Source organism: Corvus cornix, chromosome 4, assembly GCF_000738735.6.
Source record: "Corvus cornix cornix isolate S_Up_H32 chromosome 4, ASM73873v5, whole genome shotgun sequence".
In the NCBI taxonomy this organism is placed as follows: domain Eukaryota; kingdom Metazoa; phylum Chordata; class Aves; order Passeriformes; family Corvidae; genus Corvus; species Corvus cornix.
The window spans coordinates 61,817,119-61,838,492 of NC_046334.1; the positions used below are offsets into that span (position 1 = coordinate 61,817,119).

At 41.6% G+C, this 21,374-nt stretch overlaps 1 protein-coding gene and 1 long non-coding RNA gene across 6 annotated transcripts in view; one reads left to right on the forward strand and one right to left on the reverse strand.

Annotated features, from left to right (window-relative positions):
- Positions 1-517: 517 nt before the first annotated feature.
- On the reverse strand, positions 518-6,061 carry LOC104690756. The gene is made up of 3 exons (XR_752063.3): positions 5,100-6,061; positions 3,212-3,310; positions 518-996 (listed from the first exon to the last, which is right to left on the reverse strand). It is a non-coding gene; the product is annotated as an uncharacterized LOC104690756 (long non-coding RNA).
- Positions 6,062-6,467: 406 nt separating this feature from the next.
- The window catches only part of SORCS2 (sortilin related VPS10 domain containing receptor 2), a 544,237-nt gene continuing 529,330 nt past the window's right edge, over positions 6,468-21,374 (forward strand). For 4 of the 5 annotated variants that reach the window (XM_039550615.1, XM_039550614.1, XM_039550616.1 and 1 more), the window contains exon 1: positions 6,468-6,591. In XM_039550615.1, the coding sequence (XP_039406549.1) occupies positions 6,562-6,591 (30 nt within the window). In that variant the 5' untranslated portion in view covers positions 6,468-6,561. Of the gene's footprint in view, positions 6,592-7,032; positions 7,484-21,374 lie in introns of those variants that run through there. The other variant, XM_010401953.4, reaches the window with a different exon arrangement.

Sequence of the window (21,374 nt, forward strand, 5' to 3'; positions counted from 1 at the left end):
CCAACCTCAGTGACTGCCTGTTTATGGGCTACTGGCCAAGGGGGTGGTTGTGTTTTTTCTGTGTACATGCTATTTGCTATCTTGATACTGCTAGAATTGGAAGCTACTTAGCTTTTCCTTAAATCATTGTACTAGTTTGAAAACAAACCAGTGGGAGGCACCAAGTCAGAATAACAATTTAATGGAAATTAAAGAAAAGGGAAAAAAAGTAAAAGAAAACACTGGTTCAAACTGACAGAGTCAAGGTACAACCTGACACCCTGTTAGGCAGGGTGGTGGTAGCAGTCTGGTAGAATGGTGGCTGCAGTCCTCTGAAGCGGTGATCCTGTAGTAAAAGAGTCTGCTCTTCCTCAGGAAGTCCAATGGTGGCTGTATAGCTCCTGTCCTCTGGAAATCCAGTGGGAAGGGTTGTCTCTGGTGTTTAGAGTCCCAGCTTATATCCACGATGGGATGCTTGGTTCCTCCCTCTGGGTGGAGCATCTCACAGTGGGGTAATGAGTCATGAGGCCAAGTGTTGATGAGGCTCATTAACAGAAGATAGTCCGGAGGGAGTTATCTCTGAGTCATGCAGCAGGACAATGATGTGCCATTAATAGAAAGACAGTCTGGGGGGAGGAGGCAAGGAAACACTGCCCCACCTGATTTCAACAGCTCATGAGGATGGTAATAGAATACACTGCAACCCAGGACAATCATTTACAGCTCTTCCAAATTTATTCACATAACTGCATGCGAGCTAGTATACCCATACCTGCAGAGAGCACTCTGTAATAATCAGAGATAATACACTATACTGAAATCTACTCTTTTATATTGTTCAAATTTGAGCAGAATAATTGAACATGTACTTTGTAGCTTAGTCAGTTCTTCATAGAACAAAGGCAGTTACTCACTTTTTTTGACTTCAGAACTTCCCACAGAAGTAGTTTTTTTTCTTTGTGACAAGGAATGCTACCTATTAATTAGGCTTTCTTCTGTGGACATCTGGGCTGGGTGCTGAAAGCAATGTATCAATGAATTAATGCTAATAAAACAACCTGACACCTGCTTTGGTTTTTATTCTGTCAGATGGAGCAACTACTGAGAAAAGTATTCAGACATCTAGATTTGTTGACTATAGAAAGATTTTTTTTTTTTGGTAGTGCAGTGCACAAACAGAAATTATTTTGGACCCTGAGAGGCCTAGCTAAATAAAAGCTCTGCTGTTTGGCATAAGGGTATGGCATTATGTATAATAATTTGCATTTAACACAGAAGAAAGCATTTGGGTTATGTTAATTGAGTAACAAGGCAATAAAGCTTTGCTGTTTATTAATTTGTTGTCTAATGATATGGTCAGAGTGAATCATAAGGTGTTTTGGGGTTGGGCATCTTGATAAACATATGAGATTAAGTTGCTTTCATGCATGAGCAATTTGTCAAAAAACCTGCAGGTCACTGTGTAATGATGTGGTTAACATAAACACAATGTAACTGGAAATTGTTTTGTATCTAATGAATAACATATCCTAAATGCATCTTGATACATTAATTTAAATCAACCTTTAAGAGGTGAACAATGTACTAGGAGCATGCTTAAATGGGTAATTCTCCCATGATTTTCTACTATATTGTGCCTCTGCAGACATCTTGATTTATCAACCTAAGACAGCTATGAGGGTGAAACATGTAACAAATTGTTATCAATATTTTTATTTGCAAGCAAAAGGAATATAAGCATTGCATCTTGGTTTCTGCCTGAGCAGAATTTGAAGGTTTCTGTAATATTTCCAGTATTTGATCAGAAATTAATCTGATAAAAATAAAGTGAGTTAATTGAAGCCTTTTAATCTAATCTGACAGTCAGTAAAAATGTGAGTAAACGTTATTAGTATAGCACTAATAATTCTGCCATTGACAGGAAGAAACTTGCCTTGGATTTACAACACACTAATTTTTTTTTTTTTGAGCCTTTTCTATTTCTATTCTGGGACTGGAGGAGCTTAGAGGTGTTACTGATAACTGATAGTCAGTTATTTGTCTTCTTGTCTGCCCCTGTATATTTGCTGAACCAGAATTTATAAGAGACATAAAAGGTTACAGACATTAAGGGAAGCCTCTTTGTTTTAGGAATCCTTAAACTAAATCTAAACCATCCTTCAGGCAACCCTTAAAAAGTTCCAGTTAAACAAAATTTGAAACTGGGAGAGCTCCTCACTTATCAGAGTTGGTGTCTTACACTGCTGAGCTTGCTTGGGCTTCCTAGACAAAATTATATTTTCTAGTCTGTAAATTAGCTTCCTTCTTTTATTAGCAACCTTGATGCTAACAAACCTATAAAAATCAGAAGCACTTCTGTTCTCTTGTGTTTGCATTTCACCTAGAATAGTGACAACAGAATAAGAAGTAATTAAATATTCTGGTCATGCTTTGGACTAGAAGTATGTTGTTTTGATTGTCCTTTGCATAACCAAACATGGATGGAATGGAAGCTGGATCAACCCTTTGTTTTCTCTTTTTGTGCAGTACCTACCTAAGACAGTTGGGTTCTGACCTGTGATGCTGTCCCCTGACTTTCGACAATACAAAGCCATCATTTTATCTCTTAGGTGACTTAGCTACAGGAGTTTGAGTGCATTAATGGGAGTTATATAATGAAGCTTCCTTTCCAGTTTTGCGAACCTTAGCATTCTCATCCAATCTGCTCAATACTCATATTTTGAAACTCTACTGTCATTAAGTGTGCACCACAGTGAAATAATGCCATATGGGTATTGTTTCTACAGCATCCCTAGTCTAGAGACACATTTTATTACTGTGAATTACTGATATATTAAATATGCATTATTTATTAGATTGTAATATTCAGTAAGTGAGTATTAATGTGGTTGATGTAAAACCAGCTTCAACAGCCATTGAAGAAATGTCCAAGCAAAAGCCTTTCACTAAGTGGGAGAGACAAGAGATGGTGCAAAGATTTTTATAGTGTTGTCCACACATCTGTCTTGGTTATGATAATCTCTAAAGAAGGGAAAATGGAGAAGTTGCTTTGGGTTCCATTATATCCTTGACCTCTTAAAAGCCTGATACTAAGGGATTCAATTAGTGACAAGTACAGTTGTAGGTTGAGTGATTCATCCCCATGTACTCAAGTCTCACAATTCATACATAAGAATTACATCAATTTCTGTCAGCTTTAGCATTCTTTAGGTGAAATGTTTCATTAACTTACCTAAGAATAAAAGGCCTGATTAGTCCTTGTCAGTGAGTGATTCATTGGGCTGTGTATCTGTCCATCCACCTTGGTCAGAGTCTTCTGTTCAGAAATTGTCTGTAAGACAGTTTCAACTGAATTGTCAAACTGGGGGTGATCACAAAAATAAATGGCAAGTTTTGTGATTGGACAGACAAGGAGAACTTTATTAGTGGGTTTGCTAGGTTCCTGTGAAAGTAATGGAAAAGATATTCTGACAATGGGGAAAGACTAGAGCAGACCTTGCAGTTGACCATAGGGTGCAAAGCTGGAGGAAACCAGGCTTCATTACTTCTGCAGCAAATGCTTGGTTTTCTTTTCCTTTTTAAGTCACGTTATGGGAAATGTCAGTAACTGACAGATATAGAGAGCTTGACTCTTAGGAATGTGGATGTTACCATCTCTTTGCTGCTGCTTATGGGAGCCCAACCTATCAAACACAGTGGTGAATGCAAAATGGATGAGCATGACAAAGTCCAGCCGTATTTATACAGATGAAGTATTAGGTTTTGCATGCCAGTTTTAACATGTAGGGACTTGGGCCCTTCCATCTCTTCTGAATACTTTTAGGTTATTCTACAAACTGTGGGTAATGATTACAATTACACAGGAGATAGGCTGTGATGTAAGAATCAAAATTATTGTATTCCTAATAATGGGCAAATGACCCCTTCATGCCGGTTGATACAATTGTGGCTGGTCAGTGTTTTCTTAACAATTTGGCATTGTGCTTTCCTCTTGTTCCTCTTTGTGCAGAGGTGCAAAAGATGGAAGGTGACTCGCTTAGTATGAAACTGTTATTCTGACAGGAATGACTTTCTGCTTGTGTGTCTTCTGTGAACTGTTGAATCACTGCCCAAACAGCAGTGATTCAAACAAGTGTTTGACCCCAGCTGTCGTTGAGACCAGTTTACTAGAGTCAAGAGGGTTTTGTCTGGAAAATTAACTTTCTGCTCACTTAAACCCAGGTCTTTTTTGCCTTACAAGGGTAATGTTTCAGAGGGATAAGACGCCGTGAGAAAACTAAATGGATGCAAAGTCAGTCTCGTCTCACGCTCCTGTTTCATCTCCCTTAGACAATTCCCTATAGCTACTCCTAGGCTTTCTGAGCTTTTGGTACTGTCTCCAGAAATCAAGGTCTGAGACGAAAAATTAACTTGCTCTTTACACAAGATGTACTTCAGGAATGAATTTAATACATGGCCCCTTCAAGAGTCCCAGAGGCAACTACTGGTGACCTGGGTCATGCAGTGCTGCCTGCCTGAGTTTCTATCGCTGCCTGGGCTCCTGTTTGGCAGAGTGTTTGGGACAGAATCTCCATAACTGGCATCTGGAGACTCCTAGATAAGGGACAGTATCTTCTTTTAGTTCAGATGCTGTGCCGAAGGAACAAGGGGGAAGGCTGCACAGAGGTTGTTTTGAGATTGTGGGGCTATGCTTGGAACTCTGAAAGAGGACTTTATTGGGAGCTGCAGAAAAAGTACATGTGATTTTTTAAAAGTAATATTTTAATTTTTATTCTGTATTTCTTTTGAAATGTAAAGTCATCCTGAATTTGAAACTGCCTTCTAGTTTGAGCTATTACAGTAATGACAGGGCAGGTTACCATAGGTCTCCTAGCACTGAAGGTGTACAGCTAATATGTAATCATATAACTTGCTGAAAGTAATTTTTACATGAACTTGGTATAACCAGGTCACTTTAGGTCACTGTGGTAGTCATCACAGGCCTGTAAATGGTACAGTAAAACCAGTGGATACTATTTTTTTCTATTAATCTTCCTAGAAAAGCCTTCGTAATCCTAATTTTCTAGGCCATTAGGGTAAAGGCAGATTACAACTAAAGCTGGTTTATTAACTTTACTCACCTTGTGTTTACCCAGCCCAGATCTCTTCTGTTAGGTGCCTATACTTGGAGTCATTACTTTCCTCAATGGTCTTTCAAACTTGTTTTCTTACATTTAGGCCTGAGTATCCTTATCTTCCTGTGAAGTTAGATTCAGCTTCAGAGTTGGCCCTGGGCTGAGCAGCAGGTTGAACCAGGAGTTCTCCAGAGGTCCCTGCCAACCTTAGTTATTCTGGGTTTCTAACTTGTGCCCTTTTCACAGCATTTGAGGCAAATTGCTTCCCAAGCTCCAATTTATTCACAGTTACATAGCACACTGCAGTGAAGCAGGAAGAGCACCCAGTCTGTGGTGGCTGAATCTTCTTCCACCGCTTCACCTGTCAGTTGAGTGATGCCACCTTGCACAGCCCCAGTCATCGCCCCTGCTGGCTGTGATCACGCCAGTAGAGCATTTCTTGGGGCTGCCATGGATCAGTCCCAAATTACAAGCCACCCTTCCCCACAGTGGGCAACAATGGATTAGCAATTGGGTCTCGACAATGCAGGTGATGAGCCTGGTGCCTCCTAGGAGCTGGGGAGCAAAAGAACGGACAGGGTCCCTTTCCCCACGGAAACACTTGTCTTAATGACAGATACCGTATTTTTGCACCTGCTTCATTTGTTCTTTGGCTCTCAGCTGCTGACCACAGACCTCTTCTGACCGTTTCACTGCAGCCTCCTGGGACGGACGGCCAACCAAGGCCATCCCTCGTGTCCAAAGAGGCAGCGGTGGGTGCTCGCCCCCAGCGCCCCTCGGGCTGCAGCGCACACACCCCGAGAGGCTGCATGAATCTTGCTCGGCCGCTCTCGGAAAGCCTCTCCCTGGAGCTCTGCGTGAAAGTTCACAAGCGGCGGGCTCTGCTGCCACCGAGAGACCCGTCCCCGCCGCGGCTCCCGCGGGGCGCGATGCCCGTGTCCGCGAGTGCCGGAGCCCGCCCGGCGTTTCGGCGCGGACCAGCAGATGGCGGCGCCGCCCCGGCTGGGCGCGCAGCCCCGCGCACGGCGCTGCCGCTGAGCCCCGCTCCGGTTACAGCCCTCCCCGCCCCCGCCCTCCGCCGCGGTGTCTCCCTCCCTCCCCGCCACCTCCCCGCCTGTCACTACCACGCCGGAGAGCCACCATGGCGCACGGCGGGCCACGCGTGTCCGCCGCTGCCGCTCCGCGCGGGGCTGCCCGGCTGCCGCCGCCGCCGCTGCTGCTGCTGCTGCTTCTGCTGCCGCCGCTGCTGGGCGCCGCCGCCGCGCCGCGCTGCGCGGAGCCCTGCGGCCGCCCGCGCCCGATAGCTCTGACCCGCGGGGCGCGCAGCCCCCCGGACCCGCGGCGCGGTGGCGGGGCGGCGGCGGGGAGCAGCCGCTCCCGGAGAGCATCCTTGGCGGCCGGCCGGGAGCAGGTCTCCCTTATCAGCACCTCCTTCGTGCTGAAAGGGGACGCGTCTCACAACCAGGCGATGGTGCACTGGACGGGCGAGAACAGCAGCGTGAGTGCGAGGGGCAGTGCGGGCGGGGTTTGGGGTCCCTGCCCTTGCCATTGCTTTGCTCTTCCAACTTGCGGGGCGGAACCTGCGCTCCGCCGGCCTCGGTGCGGCCGGAGCGCGCTGCTCCCGCCTCCCGCTGGCCGGCCCGGGGCGCGGGAGTCCCCGCGGGCAGCGCTCGGGGTGCTGCGGACGGTGAGGTGCCGCCGGGAGGCGAAGCGCCGCCCTGGTCGGGCCGGCCCCGCGTACCCCTCTCCACTTCCCCAGAAGTTTGGAAAGTTTGCGAGCGCGCATCTTGCAGAGGCGCCGGATGCGCGGTGTGCTCCGCGCCGCGCCGCGCTCCGAGGAGGAGGAGGAGGAGGAGGGCGGCTTGGCTCCGGACCGGCGAGGCGGCGTCCCTGTGCGGTCGGTGTGCCCCCGGGTCTGTGCCAGGGTATCCGGGTAAAGGGGAGGCAGGGACGAACTGCGGTGCGGGGATTATCTCCTCCAGCCCCGCATGAAGTCCCAGATTAAATTGTCGAGGCTTAATCGATTCACCGCGACTCAGTCATCCCCGTGTAATCCGCGCCGCTCTCTGCCTCCTCAAGCGCCAGGGAAAGAAAAACCCGAAAAAACCAGAAAATGAAATAAAACGCAGCTCTGGGCTTGAGGTGATGTGAGCAGCAGGAGTGAGAGAGCGGGACGGCCCCGCCGGGCGCCGCAGGAGCTTAAGGGCGTCCCGCAAAGGTCCGGAATAGCAGCAGCTCTCCGAGGGGGCTTTTACAGCCACATCGGTGGATAAAAATCGTGCGCTGGGACCAGTGATACTTCATTAGAGCATCAGTGTTCACAACTTTACACAGTTAAAACAGTGTGTCTTGCCTTTATTGTTTATCTAGTTTAGACAGCAACTCTCACGGTGAGTGCCCCTACTATTTTTTAAACTAATTTTCAATATCAGCTAGTCTTCACTTCTTTATGTATTGATCCATTAATGGTTGTGTATTCGCACGGGTGGTTTCAGAGATTTGCTGCTTCTAATTTATTCTTCACTGAAACATTATATCATAATAGTGGGCGTCATGGGTAAATATTACATAGCACCTTGCACTGTCTGTGTAACTTCATAGTCAGGAAAATATCGTTATGAAGGCTTAAGATGAACTTTCTCCTGGAGGATTTTAGTGTTTCTGGAAAACTGAGCATTTTTACAACAGTTCAGCTAAGCTCTGAGTCTGCTTGAACTTTGTGAATTTAGTATAAAGTTTACTTAAACTTGGCTCAGTTCAGAGTGTGCGTGTGTGTGTTATAATTCTCATAAGTATGTGAATTATCATCCTTTTTCTAGGACCTGAAGTCCTGAGTTTTTGCCTGTTTTGCTAGGGAGTCAGCCAGGATGTGGAGCTGCTAAGGCTCCACTTATGAGGATGCAGTGAGTCCCTGGAGCATGCTGAGCGCTTATGTTAATGCTCTTGTATAATCAGGTGTCAGAGTTGAAGTCAGCATCATAAAGCTTGACACTTTCAAAGGCAGTTTTTGATTTGCTCAGGAAGGAAGTGTAAGATGATGGTCATTTTCTGTGAAAAGAAAGTGTTGCAAATCAGCAGCATCAGCTATTCTGATTCTGTCCTTCCTCCATTTCTCTGCTATTAGACTGCTGCCGTTTTTTTGTGGACAGTGCTCGCAGGCTGTTAGGACAGCTTCCTTGAAAAATTCAGTATTAAAAAGTTGGCATAAGTTCATTTTTTGACATAGAAGGCAAGTAACAGCTTTCATGCACAGCATTCTGCACTCTAAAATGAATACAGTAGAACCTTGCTAATCCACAGTTATGACTAGCGGTCTCGCCTCGCCTCTCTGCAAAGATTTAATAACAGATGCTGCAGTGAGGGCTTGTATTGCTAAAATGTTATTATTTTTTCACAGTATGCTACAGCTCACTTACTAGAATACTACCACGTAGTCTCTTCAAAAGCAAAGATAAATGGCAACTGTCAGAAGAAATGAAAGTGGTTATAGTCTTTGCTGCAACTTAGTTCTTTTTTTGTTTGCTTAGTTGCTATCTACTAATTCATTATTGCAGGATGACGCACTCTTCATGAATGCCTGCGGACGTTCTCTACATTATTTATACATTCAATAAAAAATACTTTTGCAGAGTTACTTATAAAGTATGATGCTCACTCTGCCTGCCATCGGGTGATTACTGTCAACCAAGACTGTATTTGAACAAGTGACCTGGTAATGAAGGACTCTTTGCTGCCTTAACCCAAATTAAAGCAGCCAGTCTTTGCACAGGATGTTTTACAGTATGACTGTCAGCATTTTTTTCAGCATCTTTTCTTTTTAGTTAGCTTTGTTTTATTGCATGCTTCCAGAAGAAGAGCTGATTTTAACAAAGGCGTCCAGAGAAAAATGATTTGTAAAGACAGTTTGTAGAATATTTTTTTTTTGTTTTCGTTTTCTTTCTTTTTTTAAGGCATGGAAGAAATACATTAAGCTCAAAGGAAACAGGATGGGCTCAAGGGGATTGAAGAGAATTTTGCTGCATGCTTGTATATTATATTAAAACAATTGAAAATGAACACCTGATCCCAAACATATTTAAGGTAGTTTTGAATGTCTATTTGTTTAAGTAGATATGTATGCATTTATTTATGTTACTCTGGGTTGTTTGGAGGTAGGAACGCTAACATCCACTGCTTCTCAAAACTGCCACCTTATTCTGTGTTCTTAAATCTATGGCAAGTTTTTCCTTGCCTTGGAAGCACAGGCTTGAGTCATGGATCTCTGTTCTGTCCCAGGTGCATTGCAGCCAAGGGGAGGGCTGTCCTTCCTACAGTGGGGTTTTGGATCAGGCCCTGAGAACCTCAGGAGGCACTCAGCAATCTTGAAGTGTCACCACACACATTTGGCACCTCATTGGAGGTACTTGGCACTTTGTAAACCAAGGAGCTAAACTAGTTTCTTTGCCCTTTACAGCTGTGTGGCTGAAAATCTGACAGTGATGAGCTCCAGATGACCACATATCCTCCTAAACACCTCACCTAGTAAAATAAATGAAGAAGAAATATGCAATAGGATTATTCCTTTGAGCTCCATGATGAAGAGACAACCAAAAAAAGCGGAGGGGGCAGCTGCATCTCTCAGGGATGTTCACCTGCATGAATAGTTCATTGAAAGTGCTACCATGGAGTGTGGATCAAGGGCAAATACATCAATGTGAGAGGGGCAGAGGTTAGGTTGATGTGCAGATGGAGTTTTAAAAAAATAATTTGTATCATGTAAATCATCCTGTGCTGCATTGCTAGGTGCATGAGATTTTTGGTTGCATGAGATGTCCTGAAAGAAACTAGGGAGGCTATAAATAAACTGATCCTCTCTTCTCCCTCTTCTTTTCTGTACTGTAGAAGTCTGATGTTTACTTATTATCCTCTTCTAATGCTGTTAGTTTTTTGAGTTAGAGAAATGGTGGCTTTGATGGCAAAGCAGAGGATGTGGTTGCATGGATTGTAAAGTGGCCTTGAATCACTGGGAAGATCAGGGTACAATTCCTTGCTTTGTCAAGAGAGAACTGTACCAGGAGGGATGCAAATTGCTTCCCGCTTTGTGTCCTCATTACTTTATTTTGTACTCTAATAATTATTTACAAATCCTATAAATGAGAAGCATGTCTCCAACCTTTCTTGGCAGTGGGATTTATAGTCAAAACTGTCACTGGTGATGCAGGTCTTGCAAAGCCAGTACTTGTCACAGCAAGAGTGTGGCTGGTTAGTGAATTCCTGCAATTAGTATTTCTGCTCTCCGTCCCCTCCACCCACAGAAATCTGTTGTGAGGTCTTAACTTTCAAACAAAGGCTCATGCAAGTGGAACTAATTTTCCTACCAGTCTTAAAATATCATAAACTGAAGACATGACAGGTGGGTGGTGCAACACACCATTTACTGTGGGAAGGGCAAGTAATTGACATCTGTGTAACTGATAAATAACATTGAGAATTGGAATATATACAAGTAGCAGGCTAAAAGAATTGCCCTTAGTGTGTTAAGCTAAAACATGCATGTGCCCAGATGTACTAAAAATATGCTAGCTTTTCTGATTTGGGGGAAAAATAGTCAATTCGTGACAGTTTTTAAAAATCCTACTTTTCCTTAGGAGAGACCTTAGTCATCCCAAGAGGTTTTTTTTTGGTGCTAGATAAACAACTTTGTTTACAAAACTCTATTCTTTTTGACCCTCCTGAAGAATTCCCATTCTGCATTAATACTAGCCAATTAAAAAAAAAAAAAAAATCAAAGCCAAAGCAGAAACAGAGGGAGAATGACACTCGTATTCACAATTGATTTTGATTCAGGGGCTGCTCTTCATGCTGTGTGCAGACTGCTAAAGTGTTGTGAGCAGGACTTTGGCCAGCTACTTCCAAGTCTGAAGTTTCATGGTGCCAGTATTTCCTTTTTTTGTTTGTTGGCAAAATATTAAATCCATGCAGGTGCTTATTTGTCCAGTAACTTGATGTCATGATCCCCCATAAACATGTAGCTCTTTGTTGAGGAAAATAAATGTAAATATACACACCATTTTTTTCCAAGTCTTAAATATTTAGCAGCAACTTACCAGAAAGGAAGATTTACTGCATGTCTACAGATATTGCTACACACAAAAACTTCAGCTGATCCAGACTTGTCTATATTTGATATACAGATACTTTGTTTAATTTAGAAACTATTACTCTTTTTGATACAGTTTCACCATATATGATTTGCAGAGCCTAGTGATCACTACATGTATTCTTCTGACAGATATTTAATTTAATTGGTTTGCTGTTTTGTTCAGTTTGCAATAAATTGTGAGGAAAACTATAAAAAGCATTGATGTCAATATTACTGTAGCATTACCTGTAATGGTAAATGTAGTTATCTATGCAAACTGGGCAAAAGTCCATTTGTGGTAAGGTTTGGGTGGTGTTTCTGCAGAGTAGTCAGACTACGTTTTATGAAACTAAAGGGAGCATGAGGTCAAAAATCCTGACAGCTCAAACCTTTGATAAATGGCAGATATATCACAAAATGAAAAGTAGATTTCCCATAGGGAGCGTTTTTCTTAAAATTCCTTGAGATGATAGTGTGATTATAAAAACAAATAGAAACCAAACCCAATAATCATATTTGAATGGAACAGCAGAATCCCACATGGAAAGCAGAATGATTTTAATCTGATTAAAGTAACTCAGGACTTTAACAATTCTTTTTCCTTTTTCTTTTTTAATGGTATAAAGTTTCTGGCTTACTTCATCTATTTGCTTCTACCACTGTTTTCCCTCTCTACCAGCCTTACATCTTGCTGTAAGTCATATTGCTGCCTGCAAGCTTTCTCCACATTTTGGCAAATTCCCACTGCTAAAGGAAAGAGAGAACTTCTTCTCATCCCCTAAGCAGACACTTAAAACGGATACATTCATTAGTAAATGTGTATTTCAAACATGCTTCAAAGTCCTCCACCATGAACAGCCCTCCACACCTGCAGCCATACCTGGTTTTACCTGGTTTGCTGGTTTAACTGGCATTATCTGGTTTGCTTAGGAGCAAGCTATTATAGCAATACTACTGTTCCAACGTTGGGACAAGCTCACTTTAAATCTAGGAGGGAAATTTAGCAATATACACTCAAGAGAGACACCAGATTGAAATCCTTGCTCTGATACTGCTGATGTATTACATGTGTGTGATAAACCAAACAATCATTAGGGATGTGTTTAGTCTGGGGATAGCAGTTCACATATGACAGTGGGAACAAAATGCATTCTTCCCAAGCTCGATGGTCTTAGAAATCTACCGATAAAGATCTTTGGAGAAAGAAATGAAGACATCCCTTTTGACTTTATTAAAATTCAGTAGAGTAGTAGATCCCTTTTGAAAGAACAGAAGGGGAAAATGATGAGCTTTTCATAAAATTAGTGATTGTTCCGCTAAAATGGCAAGCTCTGTAAGGTATGTACCACTTTATGAATTTAAAACATGAAACTGCCTAGATTACAGAAGCTTTTATGCCAAGCCTTTTGCCTGTCCAAATATAATATTTTATGGTTGTGTCAGTTACAACCAAAGGTTGTTCCCATAAAGGAGAGAGAATCTGCAGTACAGTCAAGTGGGATCTTTCAATGTTCTGAAAACTCAACTTCATTTATGCAAATGTGGAAAGTATAGGTTGAAAGTATCCTGCAGTATACAATTCCTTGCTGTAGCTCAGAATTCAACTTGATGACCTGCAACATTCCTTCAGCATTTTCTCACATTCCTTACCAAACATTCCCATCCCCAACCTCTGTCCAGGTAATAATCATTTAAAACTCTAACAAATCACCAATTACAAAACCACTTTTAAAGAAATAATGGATGGGATCCTTTGCCATGCCTTTCCTTCTTTAGGAAGGAGAAAATTCTCCACTGCAAGGGTGGCAAGACACTGGAAAAAGTTGCCTGGAGAAGTTGTGGGTGCCCTATCCCTGGAGCTGGCAGGATGGGGCTTTGAGATACCTGGTCTAGTGGAAGGTTTCCTGCCTGTGGCAGGGGGGTTGGAACTAGATGAACTTTATGGTGCTTTCCAAACCAAACCATTCTGTGATTCTCTGATTCAGCCATTAAGTCTAAGCTTGGACTTCTGCAGTAGGAAGGAGATAGGGATGGTCTCTGACAATCTTAACAGGCATGCTTGAGAAAGTTTGGCATATCTGCTGGACTTGCTGACTTCCGTGCGATATGTAGAGAAGTGTTTTGCTTATGAATCCTATTGGATGTCATCAGCCCTGGATGAGGCTGTTGTGGAAAGAGGAGAGATGCTGAGGTGCTGCTGTCTTGCAGGACTGAGAGCCCTCGGCAGAGCTGGTGATGCTCTGCGCAGCCCCGTCACCACGTCTGCGAGCTGTAAGCAGAGTTGAGGTGGTCATGGTGATGCCTGGGGGAAATTTAATGCTTGGCCAGAGACAGAGCATGAGGTTCCAAATGAACAGCTGCTGGATTAAATTGAAGCTGAATAGTAGTGCCAAAGAACTTTGCCTGTTATCTCACCAGTATCTTCTGAAATACCACTTGCCTTACATAGGTGATATTGCAGTTTCCCACCTGCAAGGTGAGAATAATAATACTTTATCTTTTAGGATGGCTTTTGACTAAAAATTAGCTTTGCACTTTGATATTAAAGTAATGGTTGTTACCATAACACCTAAAAGAGACAGGACTATAGAAAATCACATCTGTGGTTTCTTTGTTCCTTTGACTGTTTCACAGTACAGCCCAGGAATGAGAGAAGAAAAGACTGTCACAGGTCATGCAAACTGGTCTGCTTGTTCTGATGTTTGTTTTGATCAGGGCTCCTTTTAATATGTAGTCCAGTTTAATTTAAATGCCTAGACTCTGGCACTTCAAGATCATTGAACGATCTTAAGATTGTGTGACTAAAAACAGTATCAGTGAAATCTAACCTGTATTAAATATGATTTTTCTGTCTTTGTTTAGCAGTATAATGAAACAACTATGCTTCTTTCTCAGTGCTTTTATTTTTTCTACTCTTGTAGACTAATAACTATTTTGCTGAATAACGTTTATTTTGACCTTATAACTTTTCTTTTATAGCTCATTTTTGCTAGTTCTTTAATTGCACCACCTGGATAGGACAGTACCTAGATATAATAGTACCTGTCTATTGTGTATCTGACAGGCACATTTTTAGAAATGTACTTACAGAGATTATTGTTCATTTCTCACATCCTTCTAATTGCTCTAATATCCTTGTGATTATCTGTTTTCCTGGAAAGAAAATCACAGCACAGTAAATAGGTTTGGTTTTTTTCTAAAGGGAAGTCATAAAAACAAATAATTTGGTCATTAGCAAAAAAGGTATTGTTTGTGGTTTCTGTGCAGTAACATGGTTAAAAGGTTGTTCTAGTACATGAAGTAGGTGTATTTGATGTTTTTTTCCCCCCATTCACTTTATGAACTTTGTTTCTTTATCACTGGAGGCACATTAAACTCCATGAGTGTTGCAGCAGCGTATCTGGAAGCACAAACCCCTGTGATGTGTCCTTACTCCTGTGGAACAGTAGGCCCATGTTTACTGGCCAGTGTGTTCAGTTTTAGCAGATGGCAAGCTACACTCTGTGAAAACACCTTTTTTTTTTTCAGTGTTACTGTTTCTTGTCTGGCCCCTGGACTGAAAGTGCAACAGGGAAAGAGCAGTCTTCCCTCTGCAAGTGTATGAGCAAGATGTGTACTGGGGTTCTGCTCTGAGTTGGTAGCATTTAGATGCTGTGTAATACCAATAAATAATGATGATGGTGATTGAGAATTGAGCTGTTCCACCTGTAAATTTTATCAGTGCTCAGCTTGGCCTTCCTAACTGAGCTGTGGTGGAGAAACATTGCTTTCCTCAGGTGTTGAAGAAGAGCCTGTTTACAATTAATGCATTCCCATGCTTCCCTCCACCAAAAATTGTCACTGCAAGACAGATGCCCAAGGGGATGGAGCTGCAGGGTGAGAGGAGTATGTTGGAATCACTCTTTGGGCTTTCAGCACTGTTTCACAGTGGTAAATGTGACTGATTCTGAAGAAATAGTTGTTTCTTCATTGAAAACACAGTTGTATCAGGGGTAGTAGGTTGCCATAAAATCCTCAAGGGGTACAATAAGATATTTTTCCTGTGTTTGCTAGCAGAAGGATGCCTTGTAACTTGGTCTTTTCAGAGGATTGGAACTGTCTGTGAGTCTAAAGCATCTAAATCTGCAGCAGCACTTGTTAAATCTTGCCATTTATGAAGAGCAGAATACACTTCTCTCAGCCCTTGTTTTATGCTCCCAGGTATTGTTTTGGGGGTTCAGCCTAAGTAGGCACCAGTGTTAACATAGGCAGAGATAAGAGTATAACCCTGAGGGATCTCATGAACCCCTTTAGTATGGGCTGCTCTATTTTATGCACTGTTTTTGAAGGGCTCCATGGATGAGATATAAAAACAGAAATAAACCAGACAAAAGCAGCATGTGCCACGAACAGGTGGATTAGTGGATTACTTTCTGGGTGCACAGAGATCTTTACTGTCAATTACCACCACCAGTCAATGGGCATCCAAACAGCTGTAGTGCACATATGCAGTGTTTCAATAATCAGCCTGTTGCAGAGCTCATGAGGTGAATTCCAGGGAGATTTGTAGCAGCAAATGCCTGGAGATGTTCACGGAGCTGGCTGGTGATGCTGAAGTGCATGCAGTTGGATGTCATAGAAACACTAGTGCTCTTTTGCCCACTTCACCTCAACCTGCAGTGATTTCCCCGGTGGAAAAGGAAGTCAAAATCGGATTATTAGGATCTGCTCTGCATTTGTCTTTGTACTTACAGGCTCCAATCTTGATGATTCTTAACTAAAGAAACTCCAGTATCCTACTCCATGGCAGGTTGGTATCAGTAAACTTCTGCCTCTAACTTCCCAGCTGGTTTTGGGAGGGATCCCTCTGTGCTCTTTCTGAACTTTTTGGGGCCCTGTAAGCATTCACATTAGATGTGGCTGCCTCACACTGGTCTGCGCATGTGCTAAGTGAACTTCATTCCTTCTGGCGTCTCTCATTTTAGTCTTGTAACCTGCACTAGTTTAATTGCTGTGCATAGGGCTTTGGAATCTTCATTATTGTAGTATTTCATGAGGTTAGAGCATAGAAAAAGCTTTCTTCTCCCAAGCACAGATGCCTCCACACAGGCAGTAGGACTTCATCAAAGTTGCAGCTTTTGATGTAAAAGGCCATTTCTTATTTTGCTAATTTGTTTGGCTTTTAATCAGTGGTTTCCTGTGTTTCCCTGCCTGTTACCCAACCACAAAATGGCAAACATGTTAAAAGGTCTCAGCTTCCTTGAGAGCAGTCTCGAAATATGCTCTTTGCCCTGAGTGAGAAGTACAAGCTAAACAGAAACAATGCAAAACATTTATGCTGGGAGTAGGGTGGCTTCAGAGTGAGAGCTGTGTCCTGAGCACCAGTGACAGACTACAGAGTGAACTCTCTGGTTGCCGTTCACTGTACTGATGCTTGGTGTAGAAAACTGGGAAGCCACCACTATTAGTGGTTCTGAGCTTTTCTTTCTCCCTGGATGAGGGAGGCCAATACTGGCACAGTCAGCTGAGATCTGATGCTCTTCTTTTTGAAGTTTCCTGGCCTGATAGGAAAAACAAATATGAAAGAATACAGAGTTTCTTCTTTCCTCTCTTGTATGTGACATCCACTGAGGTGCTACTGAGCACATGCAGGAGGGAAGAGGATATGTGGATAGAGCAAAAGTGTCCATATTTTTGGAGCAAGCAGCCCACTATCAATTTACTATATTTCTCTTGGGTCACAGATACTATTGCTTAACACTGTCTAAAACCACTGTAAAGAAGAGAAGCAAAAAAATCTGTTGCACATCACTTGAACAGCATTTTTGTAGCTCTGTGAAACCCACTTTCTGATCCACTGATTAAGTTATTGGCTCCTATCAGCTTCTGTGAAGGAAGATGCAGAAGGAACACATTCCCTGCATATAAGCTGAATCAGGCACCTTTGCTTAAAAATTGTAGGATGTAGCTCAGTGAACAATTTTCAGTTCATAATGAAATACATATGTTCATGCAGAATCTCTCAAGGGCCACTGGGCAGAGCTCTGAGGTCCACTAACAAGGTCTTCTTTTCCTTCCTTCCTTTCTTCCTCATCTTCCAACTGCTTTAAACCAGATGTTTTTTTATAAAGTGGGCTTCATTTAGAAGGCTTTGAACCTTTAATAATCTTATTGCTCCTGGAGAACCCTAAGAGAGAATTTTAAAATTTTATTATATAAGCACTTTGTGCTCTGTGTTCCATTTCTTGATTTAAAAACCCTTGGGAGGGAGATGACTGATATCAGACTACCATATATAATCCATGTGAGAACTGGGTTGTTAGCTGGTAAATTATCAATATAATTTTTTTGGGTGGTTTAGTTAACTGCAGAAAGGCACTTCTTAAACTGGCATGAACTGCTACAACATAAGAATTGAATGAAAGACAAGCTTCTTCATCAGTACGTGGACTTGGTTTAGTTTGATCAGTCTGCAAGCACACAGGAATGTTCAGGCTGCTTTTGTGTGTGTTTCTGAGGCTAGAAATGCTTTATGAACACGAGCTGCATGAAAAGAAGAGCCTCCACTTCCTGTTTGAATCAATGTCCATATTATTGTGAGGGATTACATCTTGGCTCTAATGTTCATGACTGTGAAGAGACTGTTCCTGAAGATGGGAATGTAAAGCTACAGAAGGATGTAATTTTTATCTTGTTTGCAGAAACTGCCAGCAAGTCTGGTTATTGCATTGCTGTACTTTGTGAAGTACATCAAGGCTTCCCTGAGGGAGCAGAGCTCAGCCCAGTGTGATGTTTCACAGGGATTGGTAGCTCAGGAGTTGAGCCCATTGAGCTGAGACCACTGAAATTCACATTTAGGCATAGACTCTGTGCCAGGGAATAATATAAAGAGTTCATAGTCTTTGATCCACAGTCTGTTGTATGTGGATGGTTTGCACAAAATATGCATGCTTTTTATTTTTTTGCAGCCTCTAAATAGACTTGTATTTATTAAGTGAACCTAATTGTCACAGTCCCTATCAGTCAGTCAGAAACTCTGCTCCCCTTTAGGCAAGTTCTGCAGCTGTCCTTTGTTTCTGTTACTTTCCCGTCTGCTTTTTTGTATGTCTCATTCCTCCTTCCTCCTTCCTTTGTCTCTGTGTTTCTCCTTTGTTATTCTCCCTTCATTTCCTTCTCTGTATTGAATCACCTTTCTCACCCCTGAGGGCTTGAATAGCATCATCTTCCCCCTTCCATCTGAAAAATAAAGATCTTGAAAGACACTGTAATGACACTGACATGTCATCAGTTTGGGGTTTGCCATTCCAGTGAAAATAGATGTTCACACTTGATCACATATTGTGCGTAGAATTGGACAGACTGCATGGCATTGCTTAAGGAAATCTTGTGTTCATGGCAGGATCTCTAGCTCTAGAGCATAGCAATAGCAGATGTTTAAAAAACAATTGTCCCCAAAATACATCATCTTAGTTGAAACTGGCCCACGAGCAGTGTATTTCACCTAATGCCCCAAATCAACTGTTTGAAGAGATCTCTTAAACCTACCTAGGGTTCGTTTTGGATTGGGCACATACTACAAAATACACTGCTTCCGTGTTAAGCTTCCAGGTGAGTTTAATAATCATAATTAGAAATGAAATACTCAAAATTCCATTTCCAGTTCTGTAATCTGCACATGCCATCTAATAAGAATTTGAAATGACTTGGCTGCTCACCCAGGTTTAATTGAAAAATAATCATAATCTATTCAGTGTTAGATTTAGTGTATAGAAGAGGTATTGTGAGCAAAACAGAGCTTCTGAAATGTCTATTACCGTGGATTTTATTGTCTGGATTCAGTTCAGATATTAGTGCACGTCATTCTCATACTTGGGTGATGTCATTCTGAGGTGTGACTTTGCCAAGTATGCCTCATTATTACTTTTTTGCAATGGACAGACAATGAATTCTTTTTCCTTTAAATGAAATTAAATATTTACAAGCTGTTACTTATTGCAGGAATTTAAATGAATGAAGCTTCTTTTGGAAACAAACGCAAGCTGAGGAAAGCAGAGACAGCAAATGAGTTTGAAGCTGTCACAGGAGGAAACTTTGCATCTCATGTATCCAAGCTCTGTGGCTTTATCAGAGCCCTGAAAACATGGGAGTCAAAAGCAGAAACGTGTAAGGTCTTGGTTTCTGGCATATCTTATTTCTCTATTGCAAGTGCACTTGCTGTGTAGTCACTGCAGTTCATGGACTGAAAGAAGATGAACAGATTTAGAGTGCTTTTATCTAACACGAAATTGATACTGTCTTATGGGAATGACTTCTAAGAAGAACATGAGAATGTCTGTACTAGACTAGACCTGTGGATATTTAGGGAAGAACATCAGATTCAGATGAAAATTTTGTGATCCTTCACCAGACAGCTTTTCTGGCCAACAGTGATTTGTGGCTCAGGGGTAACTGTAAAAGCTTCTCAGGTGCAGGAAACACCTTGTTTGTAAACATGAAATGAGAGGGAAGATGAGCTCATGTACTTGATAGTACTGGATTTCTATTATCCTTTCCATAAAGCTAAATGAGCCCAAATTTTGGGGTACGTTCTCTAAGTGATTTAAATTTTGTGGCTTTGTCTCTACAATTTAGAATTTTAAAACCATTTATTGATTCTGTATTGATTTAAATAGTATTTAAATTCAGACAAATTATATAAAGTAAGAAGTAGATCTATCAACACAATTTACAAATTAGGGTTCTTTTTTCTATTGTAAGTTTCTCACCAATTTGGGTAGTTTAAAGAGTGTTATTCACTTGAGTGAATGTTGTTTCTGGAAAGAAAGATGCTTGGCAAAAGCAGTATTAGACGTCTTTTTGTTTCCATGGAATTTATTAAAGCATCTTTTTAGACAGGTGGATGATGGTGCTGTCATATGCAAAAAGTATCCTGAAAGTTTTCCTTGGTTATTTGAAGTTGAATAAATGTTCATTAAATGGACAATCTCATCTAAGCCAGGATGAATTTTAAATTCAAGACATTACTCTTTTGGTACATAACCAATACAGTGTATGTTCTTATCAACAAGTGAGTCTCATTTTTAATTTATGGAAGTTTACCTGAGAGTATTCAAGTGTCTCACCCTTTCCATGTATAAAAATATGCCTTTGATGTCTCAGCGTTTGACTTTAAAACAGCTGATCTTCTGGTGTGCTGTATAATAAAGTTGTTTTGATACCTACAAGAAATTCTGCTTGTTTGTTCCAAGTTTGCATGGCATAGTTAAGCTAGGTTTTTGTTCAGTAAAAATTGGTGATTCTTTTGAAAAGGAAATCAATAATTTTCTCTTAAATTGCTTAAATGGCTTATTAAACAGGCATGATCAAGTTTCCTAGATTCTAAGAAGTGCTGAAGGTGAGTTTTGAAAATCTCGCTCATTCTTATTTACAAATAGTTAATAATTTTTAAATGGAGATTTCTAGTGCTCTCTTTCCATTTAAAATATTGTATTGAAGGACATCAGTAAAACATTAAATTATAGTGATCTATCTATAGACTCCCTGGGAACCCGAGCTATGATTGTATTTCTCAGCTAGAGTAAAGCAGCACCATTTCATTGACTTAAATTTTGTCCATTATGGTAGGATCCTTGGCTTTAATTTATCTCACAGGTAGCGGAATGTTAACAGTAATGGAAAGGAAGAGGTGCAAGAGCGTACAAAATGGAGAAAAGTAAACAGAAACAAGTAATAACCCAAGAATTGTATTTTAATTGTTGAATTCAATGCTGTTCTTTCTTACTGTTCTTCCTCTTCATTTTGTTTTTTCTAAAATTCTATATAATTGCATTTATCTAGAAGAAACAAGCCTCTTAGCATGAGCAGAAGGTTGTTGGTTTTTGCCTTTGTTTTCTTACTCTCTCTTGGTCCTCTACCTTCCTTTCTATGGATTGGTTAATTTAATCTTTCTAGCTGCTGTGTTCAACACCACTAGGGTCAGCATATTACATATGGAAGGCACATCAGCTGAAGGAAACTAATATCCCAATCAACTTACCACCAGTGCAGATAGAGGGAAACCAGCTGGCATGAGTGAATTGATTTCTGCATCAGTCTCTTCACACAGGCAATCAATTCAGCAGAGAGAAACGAGACCTGAGTCCTCATCACTTCCCTGTAGCAGAAGGCTCCCTATAGAGGAG